This window comes from Yamadazyma tenuis, chromosome 1, assembly GCF_029203305.1.
Source record: "Yamadazyma tenuis chromosome 1, complete sequence".
Taxonomy (NCBI): Eukaryota; Fungi; Ascomycota; class Pichiomycetes; order Serinales; family Debaryomycetaceae; genus Yamadazyma; species Yamadazyma tenuis.
The window spans coordinates 532,190-551,281 of record NC_089461.1 but is presented as its reverse complement, the minus strand read 5'-3'; the positions used below and the strand labels follow the sequence as shown (position 1 = coordinate 551,281).

The 19,092-nt window shown below is 41.5% G+C and overlaps 6 protein-coding genes and 1 non-coding gene across 7 annotated transcripts; 3 read left to right on the top strand and 4 right to left on the bottom strand. All coding sequences in view use genetic code 12, as the record gives it.

Moving 5' to 3' along the window:
• Nucleotides 1-362: 362 nt before the first annotated feature.
• On the top strand, nt 363-1,880 carry PSN45_000271 (uncharacterized protein; the record flags this gene model as incomplete). The annotated part of the gene is made up of 2 exons (XM_006687698.2): nt 363-1,296; nt 1,501-1,880. 2 exons carry the CDS (start codon nt 363-365, stop codon nt 1,878-1,880), a joined length of 1,314 nt encoding a protein of 437 aa, XP_006687761.2.
• An 87-nt stretch (nt 1,881-1,967) lies between these two features.
• PSN45_000270 (uncharacterized protein) lies at nt 1,968-3,671 on the bottom strand (the record flags this gene model as incomplete). Its single annotated transcript, XM_006687696.2, has 2 exons — nt 1,968-2,750; nt 3,093-3,671. The coding sequence occupies 2 exons, from the start codon at nt 3,669-3,671 to the stop codon at nt 1,968-1,970; spliced, it is 1,362 nt and encodes a 453-aa protein (XP_006687759.2).
• A 1,600-nt stretch (nt 3,672-5,271) lies between these two features.
• On the bottom strand, nt 5,272-5,342 carry PSN45_000269. The gene has a single exon. It is a non-coding gene; the product is annotated as a tRNA-Gly (tRNA).
• Nucleotides 5,343-6,912: 1,570 nt separating this feature from the next.
• On the top strand, nt 6,913-11,259 carry ESP1 (separin protein; the record flags this gene model as incomplete). The annotated part of the gene is made up of 1 exon (XM_006687695.2): nt 6,913-11,259. The coding sequence occupies one exon, from the start codon at nt 6,913-6,915 to the stop codon at nt 11,257-11,259; it is 4,347 nt and encodes a 1,448-aa protein (XP_006687758.2).
• Nucleotides 11,260-11,334: 75 nt separating this feature from the next.
• Nucleotides 11,335-13,773, bottom strand: PSN45_000267 (uncharacterized protein; the record flags this gene model as incomplete). The annotated part of the gene is made up of 1 exon (XM_006687694.1): nt 11,335-13,773. One exon carries the CDS (start codon nt 13,771-13,773, stop codon nt 11,335-11,337), a length of 2,439 nt encoding a protein of 812 aa, XP_006687757.1.
• A 482-nt stretch (nt 13,774-14,255) lies between these two features.
• On the bottom strand, nt 14,256-15,230 carry OAC1 (Mitochondrial oxaloacetate carrier protein; the record flags this gene model as incomplete). The annotated part of the gene is made up of 1 exon (XM_006687693.1): nt 14,256-15,230. The coding sequence occupies one exon, from the start codon at nt 15,228-15,230 to the stop codon at nt 14,256-14,258; it is 975 nt and encodes a 324-aa protein (XP_006687756.1).
• Nucleotides 15,231-15,726: 496 nt separating this feature from the next.
• On the top strand, nt 15,727-18,885 carry CYM1 (Mitochondrial presequence protease; the record flags this gene model as incomplete). The annotated part of the gene is made up of 1 exon (XM_006687692.1): nt 15,727-18,885. The coding sequence occupies one exon, from the start codon at nt 15,727-15,729 to the stop codon at nt 18,883-18,885; it is 3,159 nt and encodes a 1,052-aa protein (XP_006687755.1).
• Between the last annotated feature and the right edge of the window lie 207 nt (nt 18,886-19,092).

The window sequence follows — 19,092 nt, the reverse complement described above, 5'->3', positions numbered from 1 at the left end:
CAACGGGACTTTTGGTTCCATCAAGCTCAGCACCGTCTCTGGCAGTCCCCTGGTGCCCAGTAACCAGTGGTAGCCAATTTTCATGGATTGCTTGACGCAAACCTAAACTAGCATTCCGACTGTTCATCATTGAGCTCCATTCATACTTTTATTCATATTCATTTGGTCTCCGTGACTATGAGGCTCCGTTCATAGCCTTATCTTCAACACGAAAATGCCATATTTAGCATGTTTGTCTTTGAACAATACACATCACATAATGGATCGAAGCTTCCACCTATTTCGCTGAGGTGTGCGCAGAAAGGTTGCAACTTCGCGCACATCCCTGGTCATTTTTTGATTCACCCTATTCATTCCATATCATGTCTAAAGACTCAGACAAAGAATTTAACCAACACTTGAACGAAGTGAAGGACAACTTCAAAGCTCTCACCACATCCTTACTCAGCTTGACTCTGGAATCCTTCAATGGGTTCAATGATATCGCCAAGCAGGTGATGGATGATCCTACCGCCTGGAAGAACTTTGAGGAGTGGGCTTTACGCAAAGACACTTGGGAATTCCCCAGCATCTACGAAAAGCGCCTGGGCGAACCATCACCAGACCGGGAATCTCTCCTGGGTTGTGAAGGCGGCCGTCGTCGTGGGTTTGGCTTTGGCAACTTCTCCGGGCTCGGATTGTTCAGCTTTGGGACCCCTTCCATCAGAAAATACAATGAGTGTATTGACAAGAAGGGACAACAACTCTACGACACCCATGGCCACTGGCGGTGTTTGTTCCCCAACGCTGAGATCCCTAACAAGGTGTTGGCGTTGAGAGACAGCCGGTTTCCTGGATATCTCTTGACGAAGGAGGAATTTCAGAAAGAAGTGGTAACCCGTGGAATCAACCCTGATGCCGGCCAGTACGATTTGGGAGACCAGGGAATGTTTTTCAGCCAATTCGAAGACTATATGAACTGGAAGGCTATCATGCATAGAAATATCAAGGAGCAAAGACGCCAATGGAGAAACCAGCTTAGAGAAGAGAAGAAACAGTTAAGAAAGGAAAGGGAGAAGAGTCGTGAGTTGCAGCCGGTCGGTAAAGATTCGGACTCATCGAGGAGAGTAGTTTCTCTGAGCACCGAGACTAACTACGAGACCAACACCAATAACGACACTGTGTTCAAAGAAACCAAGATTCAGTATTTTGACGATGGTACTTCCCTAACCACCACCATCACCAAGAGTAAACCTTTTGGGCAAGACTGGCAAACTCAACTGGTTGATGAAGTTAAGGGGGATGAAAAGCCCCAAGGTTGGTTCTGGAAGTGAAGCCCAACTTGGTTATTGTAAATAGTTTGGATGGGATGTTTGATATTCGATATATCTGTGAATAGTTTTATGACATGTTGTGCTAATAATTACCTACGGGAATGTGCGCATTCATTTTTTGGCGACCCAGTATAACTCCCTCTAATGAACCCACTCAATAAAATCATCTTTTTATCGGCATTTCTAGCCTCGGGGTTTTTGCTTATCCTCTTGTCATGTGCATTATTCAACAACTATAAGCCCCTTTGGGTAATATTCATTTTCTTGGTGGCCCCATTACCCAACATCCTTGCAAATACCATCGAGAGCACCCGAGACGATTTCTTGACTTTCAGTAATGATCATGGCAGCAACCCTTCACAGTTGCAGGAGTTGTGCAAGTACATCACCGGAACTTTGATTGTTAGTGGAGTGAGCTTGCCGATTGTGTTTTACCACTGTCATTTGATTGAAGTGGGCTCGATGTTAATGAGTATTATTGGAGGGTTGATTGTTTACGTGGACATCATCATATTCATTTGGTTCTTCAGCGAAGAAGAAGAGGAGAATGACGACTTCAACTTCTAATTGTGACGTCCATAAAATTTGCAATTACAATGACGGACTAAGACATGGCACTGGCTTCTGTGTCTATTCACGCTAATGTAAATATATTTAGTTTAATACTACCAATAGAAGAATAAGAATCACTGTGAGCACAATTATCGTAACAAGAGACCCGTTCTCTTGCACTTTGCTTCTGAACTCATTTAAGCGGTTATTGGTGTTTCTTACTCGTCTGTGAGCCACGTCGACTCCATTTTCCAAGTCGTTCAAGATGATCAAATGTTCATCCAACTCCTGGTTAATGTTGAGCCCCATCAGCTTCTGGATTTTCACCGACTCATGTAACACATCCAAGTCGTCGTCTTGCGTAAGAAGCTGTTGTTGATGCTGAGCAAACATTTGCTGGTTGTTAAGATTTGAATCCTGCGACGTTTCCAGTGCATCGTCGAACTCCAGATCGGCATCAGGAACATCTCTATACGGACGGAAGGTTCGTGTTCCCATGAGTTCGTTTCGGAGGTTTTCTTCATTGTCATCATTATCATCTTGGAATCTCACAGACTTGGCTTCCTTCACCACAGGCTCTCTTCTGGTCTTGATTTTGAACTTGTATTCGTCAATCTGAATAGATGTATCATGGCTTAAACTGTCTATATTGCTGTTGAACCGGTCTACGGTGGTTTCTAGTCTTTGGTAGTTGCCACTATCCTTACAGTCATCCTGGAGGTAATTAAGATTTTTGGAGATTTTGTCGAGCAAATTGATGAGATCAAAGTTGTCGTTGGTGGAGGGCTCTAGTTTGAGGCTGAAGAGCTGTTTGCGTTCATCTATGGTGGACTCCAACTGGTTTATTAATGTTTGTGTTTTTGCAAACAAGCTCATGGTGATGTACTGAGTGCGATAAGGAGTGCGAAGTGACTTTTGTAGTTGCAAAATGAGACTGGGCATAGTGAAAATATGCGTACTTGTTTGGGAACGTGAAGAGCACCAAATACATGGCGGACCACAGCCGGCTTATGGCACCGACTGCTGGTCTTCACAATTCCTCCAGGTTGTATCAAAAGTATGCCATTTAAGAATATATAAGGTCTATTAAAACATCAAGAAATGAATATCATTAGTCGTTCCAGGCTGGCCCTCAGCATCTCAACGGGACTGAACAAGGGGACCACCCCGTCGCGTGGTGTATATTTTTCCCCTGCCAAACCTGATCTTAAACGTATTGTGTGCTACGCTGCCTCGAACCTCATCCACAAACAGCTCCAACTGTTCCAAAATTCGGTCGTTTTCCTCCTGTATCATTTGTTCCATACACTCAAGTATCTGCTTGTTGCTGGTGACTCCGGAGCCAATAATGTTCAAGTCCTCCAAATACTGACGGTGGTTTAAGTGGAATATCGAGTCTCGCGGCGGGAGGTCAGGAATACCTCTGTGTTTGTTTCCACCATTGTCAAGCTGTTCTAGTATATCCAGCATTGACGTGTCTGGTGACCGGGGAGTACTGGTATCTCCACGTCGGTGGGATGAGTAGCGCTCATGGTGATCCGAGAAAACCGATTGGGACGGGGAATCCAGTTGCTGATCCAGTTCATACAAATCAAAGTAATCGTACGTATCCTCTTCAACATCAGCATCGGCACCGGTGTCCTCTTGTTCCTTGTCGTGGTAGTGAGGTAATTGGGGGTAGTTTTTGGATGCTCTCAGCCCATGGGCTATGCCTTTGAACCGGGACGGTTGGGCCTCCAGCAAGAGCTCTTCGTCAAAATCATCAAATACAAGTTGGTCGAAAAGGTCCTTCGTTCTCCTCGACATGGTGTACAAAACCGCACAAAAAGAAGTCGATTGGAGTTGTGTTAATTTATAAAATATTCAAAGGCATAGACGAGTATTGGCCAAGGACCCTTCAAGTGACACAAAATCGCGCTTTTACTCGGAGCTTGTACTTTTGCAATCGAAGCAATTCCAAGTTAATTCCCAATTGAGCAAACTGAGGGCGATCCATATAATTATACATTAACTAAGAGATTGACACCGAACCCCTGGTGGTGTTGATGGTGCTGATGATGCTATGGGAGGGTCATTTGTACGCTAACTGGTCTTCCCGTGTATTTATCAGCACACCTTGCTTCGGGCGCCTACATGCTGTAGTAGTTAGACGATCTTTGCACCGTGTAAAAGTTCCTGGCGGCTAACCGCTGCCAGCTGCCTTCTTCTACAATGCTGATGAGGTATCAAACAGCCTGGGAAACTCGCGTGAATTTATTGTGTTTTGCGCTTGTTTAGGTTTTAACCGTTTTCGATGTTTCTCGTTTACGGCCGGGAACCTTGGGGATACCGATGATGGAACCATCACGCAAGGAAGTCCGCCGATTCGCAAGCATAGGAATCTGGAGTGTTGCCGGTGTCCCAAAATGTTGGTAGTATGTTTGGGTTATGTGATGGGTGCATAGATGGGTAGTGCGTGAGATTACTTGGTGTTCTCGCTTCTTATTGTTGGGAGATAGACGAGCTTTAAATGTGCTCGTTTGCCATTTTTGGGGAATATCTTATGCTGGTGATATTGAGGGGATTGGAGATCAGATATGAAGTGAGGTTGATATGTAGTTACTGCTGACGTCAGTGTGATCATAGGATGTTACTAAACCTGAAGTATTGTGAAGTCCTTCCCACTAAGATGTATGGGAGACGTAAGAACCGTGATTTTAATACTTCAGCAAATTGGTCAAATATTGGAGTTGCTATATGTTTTTCCACTCTGAAATCTAGGGAACTGGGAATATCCGGATCTCCTACGATGTAGCTTATTGGTTTATAGTCTCTTTTTGTGCGGTGCTGTTGTTTGTTGTCTCTTTTTGCAGCCATTTAATTCTGTGAAAATCACACAATGAGGAAAAATTAGATATTTCAAAATGTTATTGGTGCACGAATAGAAGAAATTGAATTGTATCACACAACATGAAATGTCATTGCAGGGTAATGTCCATTGTCCCAAGCTATATAGCCCAGACACAGCTCATTCGAAGAGAAGGAACAATGCCCAACTTGGGAATCGAATCCTGGACTGCGACCGATTAGAGGACGGTATTTGCAAAGAAGCACATATACAAGTGTAAAGGAAGAATAAAGCCCTCCACCAGTCCGTGAAGTCTTCTTGCATTAATTCAACACTATACTCTCAAGCATTGTATTGACGTCTCTGAATTCAATTGTTCTGTATAAAGAACCTTTAGGAGTGCTGGAACCCTTCAAGGTCACCTGACTCAACTTCTCGTCTACCTTTGAGTCGCGAGTGCAATAAAAATTTAATCGGGCCTTAAAATGATTACAACAAATAGTGCTACCATACTACTTCTCTTACTACTTTTTGCTGCATGTAAGTTCTAAAGAGTATAGAGAAAGCAAAAAGAAGAAATGCGCAACCCCGGAATCGAACCGGGGGCCCAACGATGGCAACGTTGGATTTTACCACTAAACCAGTTGCGCTAGTTGAATTTCAAACCAGGTGGTTATGTTTTTCAGGCTACGAAGCTCTCTTTTCAACCAAACCACTGGCCCCTAGCTCTGAATGGTTTTTGATCAAAGTTCTTACATTTTAATTTCGACCTTCGCAGTCCACTAAACCAGCTGCTCTTCTTACTTATATTGGTCTCTTACCATCCAAGAGCCTAAAGTACGCCTTCCTTTGAGTTGGTAGAGAACATGATCCTATTAAGGGGTTCGTGAATACAACAGTTAGTCTATCAGAGAATGCAACAGTATTTTCGTGTCAAGGCCAGGTTTTCCTGTCAATCTTTTGATGCGAATGGTACAGTCAATCCCACGCAAAATGAACACCTCTCTTAAGTAAATGTCTAAAGGATTTTTAAAAATTGACGTTCCCTTATTTCATTTGGCTGGCTATCTTCGGAAAGGCGGCGCTATCAGAGCAATTATTCGATCCACTTTTAGATGACTGGTCTACACCCAAATATCTTACTTTCTCGTTACAATTTTCTGCCATTTCTCTTCCTCGTTCTTACGATCCCTTGACTATATTTGATCGATATTTCCATTTACTTGGCGTCACTTCTCTGATATAAGTGCTGGCTATTCTTTAGAAAGTTGCTCCTTGTTTGTTTTTAATGACAAACTAAGGCGGTTCCAAAAGAGCATGCCCATAATTAAGTTGGCGCTATAAATTAAAAGATATTGTCACATCTGTTGCGACATCTTCAAAATTGGCTCGACTCCATCATAGAGTGACTTCACCACGCTGTGTAGTCAACGACTTTTTTCTTTTTCCTCGCTGAACTAATATCGGACGAGTATGACATCTGCATAAGAGAGGTGTTCATTTCATATGGGATTAACTGCAGTTGTGCGCGCACTTGTAAACAGAGAATACTCAGTCTCATTATAATAACCTATTTCCGTTATGGACCAACCTGAGATTGACTTGGCTCAAACCAACCACCGTTTCGAGTCATTTCTTTCTTCAAAGTATCCGGCTGGCCTGGTGCTATCCTCGTCCTGCAAGCACAACGTTGCCTGTAATGATACCAAATCCACAAAGACAGATGCGACCCATTTTATTCAAAGCATATTCAGCCATCAGGATGTCAAAATCATTGAAAAAATATGTCCTGTTGCCATAAATGGCTTTATATGTTTGTACTACTTGTCTCCGTCATCAACTGGACTTATCAATTGCCTTAAAAAGCATGAATCATTCATCGTTAAACTCATCCTGATGAACCTACTACGCGAGTCGTTAGCACACTTGAACGTGATCTACCAGGCTTTGACTTCTCTAGTACTGAAACATCCGTTTAGATATGTAAGAGAGAACCCAAATCAAGCACACCTCCTCCTCACAGGAATCCAATTCGATGATCAAAATTATTCACATGACACGGTTAAGTCTACAATAGCATTCCACTTTCTCAGTCTACAAACAGTGCTAAAGTACGTTTCCCAGAACATACACATCCTATCACACCTGGGTACCGATGACATCTTTGGCATCGATTCACTTCTGGTACTACCGGATATGTTTTTGACATCAAGTAACTTCATGAAGTGGATAAACGTTCATGCCACTCCTGAGTCCTCCACTAAGCACTACCAAAACATCATAACCATTTTGAACGGTCTCAGCACGTTATCTAGAAAACTTTCCAAACTTCCGAAGTTCAATGCTGAGGCCGTCATTGCCAAGTTGACTCTAAAAATTGTTGAATTCCAGTACCTAAAGAATGGTAAGATTACCACAAGTTCCTCAAATCTAAAATACGACAATATTCCAGGACTCCAACCATTCTATGAGGATTTAACTAAAACAGTTCCTGAGTTGCACAACTTGAGTGATGTTACTTGGAATAGCGATGACTCTCCTTCATTGTCGAAGTCAGAACTTATAAACCTTCTTCAGGGCATTTCAAATAACCAGAGTGACTTAGACACATTCAATAAAGCGATTATAGGCTGTCAGATCAGGGACTTGTTTACGGAACCTTCCTTTTTGCTGGCATGCTTAGGGGTTTTAGAACAAATTGACCACGACAAATATAATGACTTCATTTCTTCCGTTGTCACATACATGAAGAATAACTACAAGCTGCTCAAGAGCTTATCAAGCCAGTGTTTCGAACTTTTGGACTCCATTACAGTCCACCTCAAGAATTTGAGTGATAGAAGCGAGTCAATACCTTTCACACTCCACATTATTGCCCAACTACATTTCTTGTTTTCAAAATTCAAGCAGTACAAGAGAATAAGAAACTTATCCAACCTATTGTACAACTTGGCAGCTAAAATGCCTTTCCTGCCAATGACAGTACTTTGTATTGAAGCTTGTATTGACTACGAATATGAGATCTACAACAAATCGAACAGTGGTTCCCAAGATAGGGATATACTTCAAAGCAAGGTAGAGAAAACAAGCCAGATGTTGATGGAACACGGAAAAGTAGGAGAATCTGGAAGTATGGTCATTGTCTTCCTCTCCACAATTCAGGGGTCTATCCGTACCATTGATGACAAAAACCTTTTGAATTCGAGACCATTAGCCCACTTGATTTTAGGACTAGTTGACTTAATTCCCAACTTTACTGTCTCTCTTTTCGGTGAAAGCAGTGAATTGAGCGAGCTATTCATTACTGCTTTGTGCATAAATCTCTTTGAACATATCCAAAGTTCATCCGTGAACCAGGAAGTTGTTGCAAATGATATAATGACAAGTATCCATTTAAATGATGAAACATTGAGATTAATTTGTCTTTATTATTACTACACAATCCAAGAATTAGACAGTTACTTGGATATTTCATTGGCAAATCCCCGTGAACCCTTCCACTATTTAATTATCAGTGGAATCCAATTGCATAAGACTATCAACATTGAGTGGAGTGAAGAATCAATAGACCAATCGATTGAATTGTTCAATCAATACTGCTTTCTAGAGTCAAACCCCAATGAATACGAGATTGAAATTTTATCTTGTTTAGTGAATTACTTAAAGTTTAACAAGCTTCACAAGAAGTTACACCAATTACTTTCACCATATCTATGTTCGAGGGATTTAACAGGAAACTTTCAACTCCAGTGCTTCAGGTTCTACCTTCTTTTGGACTTGGTGACTGTTTCCATATATTTGGAGAATTACCAAGAAGCTCACAGTCTTTTGGATTCGTCCGGAATGTTGTTGAAAGAGATTTTTGCTGCAGGAAGGACGTCCTCTGCATTATCTGCTCGTGGATTGGCAGCTTGGAAGCTATTACAAGTACAGTCCTATATTGAACAACGAGATCTTGTTTTAGCTGACAACAAATATGAGATGCTTTTGAAATTCGTCAAATCAAAGACTGAGTTTAACCTATCATATCACTCAGCAAGTCTAGGAATCAGCGAAAAGTTGAAAAACTTACTTTTAGTAGTAAATCTTAACTTTACAGCTTCTGAATTAAGACTGAGACAAGGGAGATATACAGCAAGCTACCAGAATTTGAAAACAGGCTCGAAGTTGCTCCTCTCCATTATAAAGAAAATCACGGTAGATGTTCCGGTAAAGGATCGAGTGGCACTTAGATGGCAGTCTGCATCTTTGATGTCCTCTTTCTGTATTTCCATGATCAAAACGCTGAAACTATTGGGAATTTCAAGAGAGATTTCCCACTACATTGCTGAATTGAAGAAATTGAACGAATGCAACAAGTTTCCACTTGTTAATGGAATCAACCACTTCTATCTTTCAGATAACTTCTTGTTGTTAGAACGTAACGAAACAGCACTTTCAGAATTGAAGAAAGGAAATCAGATCACATCCTTGAACATAGACGACTCACTCAGCTTGTTGAGCGTCAGTAGCAATTTGCTTTACTACCTAGTCGAAAAAAGTGACGAACACATAAAGGCATTCAGTGCTCGCCAAAGAGAGCTTGTACAAACCCTTAGCTTACCTGGTGAGTCGTTTAATACTGTTTCACCTTTTAAAGAATTGATACACGAATCACAGCTTCATCTTTCCATGTTTCACTCCAGTATTGAACCGACGTACCAAGCATCAGAATTAGATGCCGTGAGGGTGGATGTTGGTCAGATCATGAACAGTTTGGTCAACATACCAGCATTTTCCAGTATCCTTAATTCTGTCTTTTCTTCACCATGCTTAGTAGACAATATGGTCAACGAGTCTCAGCATATTCGACAGATCACCGACGCTTTAGCGGAAGCGAACACAAAACTACTTCTGGTGATCTCAAATCATAGTTTCCCGGTGCATGCGCTTCGAAACATAAGCAACCAAATGGCCCATATAACAAGTGTTGTGAACTCTATTTCTCCAATTTCAGAGACTCAGAGGTATGAAATTTACTATTTGCATGACTTTATCAGATCCTTACCAATTAAACATGAAAGGCATATGAGGGAAGAGTCTGCGGCTGAACCTGAAGACATCTTTCCGTTGTCTGGGTTGAAATTTGAACATAAATATGACTTTCTTGGGTTTAGTGAAGATGTCAAAAACTTATTGCCGGCCAATTGGACAATCATTACTTTGGACATTGATTCAGGGAGTGATGAGCTTGTACTAGCAAGATTGAGTAAAGAGTCAGATTACAAACCAATATGCTTACGGCTTCCATTGAAACGGATGATGGACCATGGAAGTACAGCCTCATCTCTCTCGTTTACTGGGGCCTTGGATAAGCTTAATGCTATTATTAAGAGAAGTGACGATTCAATTAAACCTCAAACCACTTCCAAGATCAGAACCAAGGAAGATAGAACAAATTGGTGGCGTTTGAGATTTTCTTTAGACATGAAACTCAAAGAAGTACTTGAACTTATTGAATATCAGTGGCTAGGCGCTTTCAGAGGCATCTTTGGTAATCATGACGAAGAGTCGATTCAATTTCAAAATTTCAGTAATAAGTTCCATGAACTCCTTTACAAGTATTTACCCTCCTTCCCCAGGGACACTCAGTTGAACACCCAGATTGTTGGTATAATCTCTCAATTACATCTCAGTATTGGGACTGATGCTGATTCCGTCGAAATCGAGAAAGCTATAGTCGCAGATCTAATCTATTTCATTATGGATTCATTGATGTACTTGGGGGAAGAAAACGCTTATGATGAAGTGAATGTTGACATGTTTCACCATGAATTCGTTGAGTTGATGAACGAATTCGAGGATAAGGCTTCAAATCCAGGCGAACATATTGTCCTTATCCCTGGTCCAACATGTCACAGTATCCCATGGGAGTCCTTGGGTTGTCTTTCGGATAAATCAGTATCAAGAATGCCTTCCATCGACTTATTATTAGAAACGCTTAAAAAAAATCCGACTTTTACAAAGCAGAAGGAAAAAAGCTGGAACACGATGTATTTGCTCAATCCTGGTGGAGACTTGGTGAAGTCGGAAGCAAGGTTTTCTGAGCTATTTGAAAGTATGTCCTCTTGGGAAGGTATCGTCGGCCGTTCACCTCTGGATAACAATAAGTTTTTATTGGATATCCTCAAGAAGGACCTCTTCGTTTATGTGGGCCATGGTGGTTGCGAACAGTACATCAAAGCATCATCCTTATTCAAGTTCACCAACTCCAGAAAAGAGCTTCCTCCAAGTCTCTTATTTGGCTGCTCGTCTGGCCATATCACAACCAATGGAATGCTTGAACCGCACGGAAATGTTCTCAATTGGCTAACATGTGGTTCCCCTATGGTACTCGCAAACCTTTGGGACGTTACGGACAAGGACATCGATAAGTTCACTATGGGGGTATTCAAGTTGACTTCTTTGTGTGGCGAAGGATCAAGCCTTACGGTTACCGAAAGTGTTAAAGAAGGAAGAAAATACTGTAACCTAAAATACTTGAACGGAAGTGCACCTATAGTTTATGGATTACCTTTAAAATTCTGATTTCCTCAGAGACAATTTACGACTCTACAAGAATGAAAATCTATTATACATTCTTCTGAATATATATTATAAACTCTAATTTACAGTACCCTGATGCCCATCATCATTATCGTTTCCATAGTTGTTGTTATTGATGTTATCCCCAGTAGTTTCAGCATCGTTAGCGACCTCGCTAGGATTAACTAAGATATTTTGCACTTGAGCTGTTCTTGGCTCTTCGTTTTCGTCGTTTTCGGCCACCTGGCTTTCATTGGCGTTATTGGTGGTTGAGCTTGTGCTTGGAATACACCAATTTCTGTGACAATGCCAGGATTTCTTTTGACATTCTCTGGTACAATACTTTGTTCTCTTACATCTTCTGCATTTCAGAAACTCCCTGGGATACGTCTCCCACTTACCGCAATCTAAGTTTCCACACTGCCTTACTCCACCGCGGTGTTCATTTCTTCTACAAGAGTTTCTCATCACAACACCCGACCAGTAATACATGTCAGTACCAGCCAAGAACGTGAACTTTTCCACCATAGGAAATAAGTTGACTTTTTTGTACTCGATCAATGAATCGTCATAGTCGGGATCGTTTTGGAGCTCATTGATCTGATTGTTCACTTGATCATCAATATTGAAGTTCTCATATGTGTCGTAGTTCCACTTTTGCTTCAAATATTGCTTTTGTTCTAATCTCTTTTTCGTGATAGAAGTGCTCAAGTTTTGACTAGCACGTTCAATGCATTTGCTGATTTTTTCGTTCAATTCATGCAATGCAAACTCCCGATCCAAAGTGTCCATGATAGATTCTGAATCCAAGATGGACTCATACAACTCACTTAACTTGTTCTGATCAAATGAAGGGAATAAGAGGTTACCAAAGTTCTCATTGTCAGAACCAGATTCAGAAACCGAACCAATTTCAGGGTCTGATTCACATCCGTCATCTTGAATGCCTTCAACGTTTGTATCGTCAACTCTCAATCCACTTTCAACATTTGTGTCATCGTCGTCACATAAATCTAGTTTGTCTTGGTCAAGGATGAAGTTGTCATCCCGAAGGGAGTTAAGACTATTTATCATCTGAGGAGAATTAGAAGCAGAAGCTGTAAAACTCAACCGAGAATTTGCCGAATCTCTCTGGGTAATACCACTATTAATGATAGGAGTTGTTTCACCCCCCAGTCTTAAACTCACCGATTTAGACCGTCTTGACTTTGGTTTAATCGTAGGCCTTTGTTTGATGGCCAAATCCTTCTTCATTTTTGTTTTCAACTGATTTTCGATGAACAACTTTAGCTGTTTATCTCTGACACTTATGTCAATGACAAGATGTGTGTGTTGCAAACTATCTTTAAGGTTAGGATATTTTGAAATGTATGCCAATAACTGAAGCGACCACCCAATATCGTCCTCTCTAGGAATAATTACCCCGGTTTCGGTAAAACTTCGGGGAGAAGCTTTGGAAGTGGCCAAGCTAGAAAGGTATGCTGACTTTTCATCTTGAAGATACATATCTGACAAAAATTGTAGACTGTTGTCCATATCATAGTCAGTGTTGTTCAAGAATCTGGTATCGAGTAATTCTCCTTCCTTTTCAGCCTTCAACTTCTTCATGATTATTAAGATCAAGTATCTTCTTCTGATATTATTAACGTTTTGGCTATCCAATAAATCACAAGTCTCAGCAGTTCTAACCAATTTGAATAATTGTTCGATACTCAAGCTTTCATAATCTTCATTAGTCAAGCTGTCCGGATGTCTGCCGCTGAAAAAAGAATGTGGTTGCACTGAAGATGAAGCGGCCATCGCTGCTGCAGCGGATGTTGAATCGTCCATCCTAAAGTTATTCTGAAATGTTTCAAATTGTACCAAGAAGTTCAAGTTGCCACTCAAATCAGTATCAGTAGCTATCTCTTCCGTATTGTCAGTTATGCCACCGACTGGCCTTATTTCTTGAAGGTCACCTTGTGGCTGAGCAGTTGCGGTTGGTATGTTTTGTTGTATTTGTGAGGCTTCTTGAGTGCCAGTGCTACCTCCCAAAACTTGGGACAGAAATCCACTGGATTGAAGAGTCATACCTTTATTGGCCTGGATGAAGGCTCTGTCATGGAGGGTGATATAATTATCCAAAACCGTGGCTATGATGGGTAGCATACCCGCCCTTACGACTCTTTGTCTGATGCTCTCGGTACCTCTAGTACCGATCAACACCAAACATTGAAATCCTAAAGTCCATTTCCAGGCGGTCAAGATCTTCTTTTCACTGGTGAAAATATTGTCACTTGAGCCAAAGTTGCAGTTGTTGCACTCATGAAGGATTTCAATTAATCTTTCTATACCTCCATCGGTTGATAAGGTTTCTCTTACTTTAGCCAGGGATGAAACAAGGTAGGTCAAGTGATTCAATGAGTTGACCAAAGGTCTGTCACTTGTGACGTCCAAAGCTCTTCTATCATAAACGGTGGAACTGATAGTCACCGCCGCCCTATTGTTACTAATAGACTTATAGTTGGAATCACGCATAGGAGAGTAAACTTGGAAAAAACTTCACTATTGGTAGTATGTGCACGTTGTTGATTCACCGGGAAGGATGGTTGAAGGGAATAATAATTAAAGTGGGGTGGCTGGGTTATGATGGGAAATCAACCAATAAGCCAGTGTTTTTACCTGAGTATTATAAATAAGGTACCCCAGTTTAATCTGATGTTTTAGACCAACGAAAGTCACTGAATACAGGAAGCGTATAAAGCGTAATACCAGAAGAAAGGATATTCTAAAGGCTTATCCAATAGTGTTGAGCGTATCACAAATAGAAGTGCGTTGTGGTTCTCAAGTTTTGCTTACACTAACTCTTCTAAGGCTATCTTTTTGCCTTTCAGGTTCGCGGGTCGGATTTTTTTCCCCTGTATCGGTGGTGTGTACACGACTCAACTGTTTGGTCCACAGTACCCACCCCGGAGGAAATGGCCACGACACGCATAGTCTCTATTATCTATATCATAATACTACAAGTACGATTCTAATTGAGCCACTAACTTGACCGACTGCTCCATAAACATCAAGGACAAGATCGAATGAGGTCCGATTCTGAATAATTGTGCCCAGAATCCTTTATAAAATGCTGTTATTCCCTCTGTTTTCACGGTCTTGACAATACAATCACCTACTCCACTATAAAGATCTCCCTTCTGGTTGTATACTCGGGTAAGTACGACATCCCATGGGTTCATCATCACAGCTACTGCCAAACCAGCCACCGAGGAAGCAATTAAATGAACCAAAATCGAGTCTTCCGCAACAATATGATTGTCAATCACCAAGCTTTTCGCATAGAAATAAGATGGAAGTTGAGTTGAAGACCCGGCACCGGTTCTCAAAATAGCGGCATCTACACCTCTAAACAACCCCTTTATACCTTCGGCCTTGAAGATTTTCTTCAAACCTTCAAATGGCGATCTGTAGAAAGTTTGTTGACCAACGGCCACCGATTGACCACTAGCATTCTTAACAGCACTATATGACTGCATTCTGGTTTTCACCAAAAACAATGGGTTAGCAATAGTAGCCCCTGCCGTCCCCGAGATGAACCCGGCCGCCACGTTAATCCCCAAGCTTTGAGGAGCTTTTTCACCTTCTTTAAGTGCAGTTGGATTGAACAATTTGGTCAAGTTGTATCTTGCTGGTTCGTAGAAGCCAAATCTACATCCGTTCAATCCAATCTGATAGAAGTATCCGGCCACAAGCCCTTTTTGTAAGCCCCGAAGCCCTTCGTTCTTATATATAACACCAAAGGCTTGGAATGGGTTTTTGTAAATCTTGACGGCATTTTTGTCAACCTTAGTCAATTCTCCTTGTAATTGCATTCTGGTTTTGATAAGCTCTATAGGATTGGTGAAGGTCACGGCACCACATGCCGCTAATGCTCCGGCCACAAACCCTCCGGCCGTTGACACTTGGGGGGTTTCTTTGTGTTTACTCATGGGAGGGATCTACCGATTAGAAAATGTTGAACGTGAGATTTTGAGGCCGGTCGCACCTCAGCGCTCCTGTTTCGGTAACAGAACTGATAACGCCGTTGGTCCTAAGGACGGTGTTGTTAGGATGGAAATAAATGAGAAAGCACGGACTTGGTGATGCCCGCCCTTTCTATATAGTGGGTTCATAGTGATAGTGCCCGTTTATACCCAATTAGTCATTTTTTCATCGCCAGACTTTACAGTTTTAGACGTTTGCAAAAATTAACCGATCCTGTACGAACTTATTTGAAACATTGAAAGTCCCTTTGAAACAAAAGATTAGTACCAACTTACAACAACTAAATAGTCTTCAACCACAAACGCACACTTCAATGATCTTGAATACAGTAACAGGAAATCACAATTTCCCCTGTAAATACTATCAACCGTATCTGGTGAGACAGACACTGGCCATCGCAGAAACTGCGAACTTCCATCATTCAACTCACTTACTTTGAGAATGCTCAGACGGTTCACCAAGTTGCTGTCAGTAGGCGCCCAACCAAGTGCGCCGCTAAGTACGCAGGTAAGAAGACTGTTTGCTACTGCTTATAACCAGGCCAAGATCTTGAACAAATACCCTATTGGATTAAACTATCATGGATTCACCATTGAACAAGTGCAGCCCATACCGGAGTTCTCGTTAGTTGCAGTTAAACTCAAACATGCGAGAACAGGCAGTCAGCACCTTCACCTAGATGCTCCCCATGACCGTAACAATGTGTTCCTGGTGGCTTTTAAGACAAATACTCCCAACGCCACCGGTGTTCCTCATATATTGGAACACACCACTTTGTGTGGATCATACAAGTATCCAGTCAGGGATCCGTTTTTCAAGATGCTCAACCGATCCTTGAGCAACTTCATGAACGCCATGACGGGCCACGACTACACCTACTTCCCGTTTGCAACCACAAATGCCAGGGATTTTGAAAACTTAATGGATGTATATTTGTCATCTGTATTTGAACCATTATTGACCTACGAAGATTTCACCCAAGAAGGTTGGAGATTGGAAAACGAGGTGTCTGATGACAAGTCCAGTCCGTTGATTTTCAAGGGAGTTGTTTATAATGAAATGAAGGGCCAATACTCCAACTCTTCTTATTATTATTGGATTAAGTTTCAGGAAGCCATCTACGGTTCTTTGAACAACTCGGGTGGAGACCCTCAGAAGATCACCGATTTACAGTATGAGGATTTAGTTGACTTCCATGCTTCGTGTTACCATCCTTCCAATGCAAAGACATTCACTTATGGCTCCTTGCCATTGATGGAACACTTGCAAAAGTTGGCTAAATGCTACGAGCCTTTCGGTGCCAGAGGTGTCAAAAACCTCATTATGAAACCTACCTTTCAAAATAATACCGATAGTTCGAAGAATGTGGCTGCTATCAATGGGCCCGTAGACGTGATGAGCGGAAAAGCCGTGGCTGAACAGTACAAGTCGTCTATTACTTGGTATTTGGGAGATCCCTTGGATGAAGAGAAGCAGTATGAGATTTTCCAGTGGAAGGTTCTCAACTCGTTGTTGTGTGACGGACACAGCTCACCATTCTATCAAGAATTGATTGAGAAGGAGTATGGTGATGATTTCACTGTCAACTCGGGCTTGGACTCCACCACCTCCTTGTTGTCGTTCACTATTGGATTGAACAATTTGACCAAGGAGAAAGTAGATGGTCTTGAAGAAAAGGTTAAACAAATCTTACAAAACAAAATACTTCCAGACTTCAAGTCTGACTCCAAGGTATTCAGAGAACGAGTAGAAGCAATTTTGCATCAAATCGAATTGAACTTCAAGAAACACAAACCAGACTTTGGCTTGGGATTATTGCACTCTATAGTGTCGAGTTGGATCAATGAGTTGAATCCCATCACGTCTTTACAAGTAGAGGCTGTTCTTCAACAGTTTAAGAATGACTATGAGACCAACGGATTGAAGATGTTTGAACAATTGTTGGAGAACTCCTTGTTGAACCCAAACACTCCCAAGTTTACTTTTACTATGATTCCAGACGAAGACTTCACTACGAAGTTGGCAGAGGAAGAGAAGCAGAGATTAAAAAGTAAAGTGGAAGTCTTAGAGGAAGAAGACAAACAGGTCATTTTAGAAAGAGCACTGAAGCTTGCAGCCAAGCAACAAGAAGAGGAAGACGTTTCTGTCTTGCCAACTTTGACGTTGCAGGATATCCCAAGAAATGGTGAGTTCTATCGGTTGAAATTCGGAGAAGTGAACTCTAAAAAGGTTCAGAAGAGAATAGTGGATACTAATGGGTTGGTGTATGCCACTGCTGCCAAAGATTTTGGTTACTTGCCCACTAAGTATTATCCTTACATTCCTTTGTTCATCTCATGTCTCACCAATTTGGCAGGAACTTCTCAAACCTCAATTATTGATTTGGAAACCAAGATCCAAAAGCACACTGGTGGTGTTTCCTTCTCAGTGAGCAACAAAACCAATCCTTTTAACATCTCAGAAACAAACTTAAAGTTCGTTGCTACCGGTATGGCCTTGCAACAGAATTCTCTGTACATTTTTGAGTTGTGGAAAGAGATTTTGACTGAGACCAAGCTCACGAACGAGCCTGAAGTGGTCGACAAGTTGAACACTCTAGTCAAGAATCTCGGTCAAAACCAGATGAACAGTATTGCTGAAAGAGGCCATTCATACTCCTCAGCTTTCTCAAACTCTCAGTTGACAGTCAGCAAGAACATTAGAAATATCACTTCTGGTATTGGTCAGGTTGAGTTTATTATGCAACTTAACAGGGAATTAGAAGCAAAAGGTAAAGATTTCTTGACAACCGAATTGTTGCCAACATTGAATGAAATCCAAGACTATGTTGTTGGTGGATTTACAAAAGGATCGAACCCAGGGTTTGAGTACAGCTTGATCGGAGATGCAGGCGCTGTGTCGGAAGCTGAAAGCCTCATACAGACATTTGATGACCGTATGGGCTCTTTGAAGTCTTTAGAAAATGAGAATGTGCTTTCTGGGTTCACTCAGGGATTTTCTACTTCCTACCCTGAAGTCAAAACCCTGACTTTGATCAACTTGCCTTTTCAAATCGGGTACTCTTCGCTCGCCAAACTCGGCGCTGAGTACACTTCTATGGATGGAGCAGTTTTGCAAGTTTTGGCACAATTATTATCTTCCAAACATTTACATTCAGTTATAAGAGAAGCCAATGGAGCGTACGGTGGAGGAATGACTTACGATGGTTTGGGTGGTACTATAAATTTCTACTCATACAGAGACCCCAATCCATTAAAGTCAGTTGATTCTTATAGACAGACATTTCAGATTGCTTTAGACAAATTAGAGTCCAACTGGGACGCCAAAGACTTACAGGAGGCTAAGTTATCGATTTTCCAAAGTGTTGATGCTCCCTCACACGTTGCTCTGCAAGGAGTAGCAGCCTTTATTGAAGGTATCACGGATGATATGAGACAAGATAGAAGAGAGCGGTTCTTGGATATCGACAACGAGGACTTGAAGAATGTCGTCGACAAGTACTTGGTGAAGGCCCAAAAGGAAGTTGTAACAGTCATAGGAGATAACAGCAACCTTCACATTGCCCCAGATGGAGACTGGAATATCAAATCATACAATTAATCGTGTAAATAGGTTAGCTTTTATTTAGTTATAAAAACAGTTTTCTTTCATTAAACGGAGATTGTTCATATATACAAGACATGGGATTAAATAAGGACGGCTTTTTACACTCGGTGGGAACGGGTAAAGTCTTTTGGGATCACCAATGGGACTTTTCTCTTCTTTTCTTCGGTGAACAAACAGTGTCTCTTTGCCACGGGGTCATAC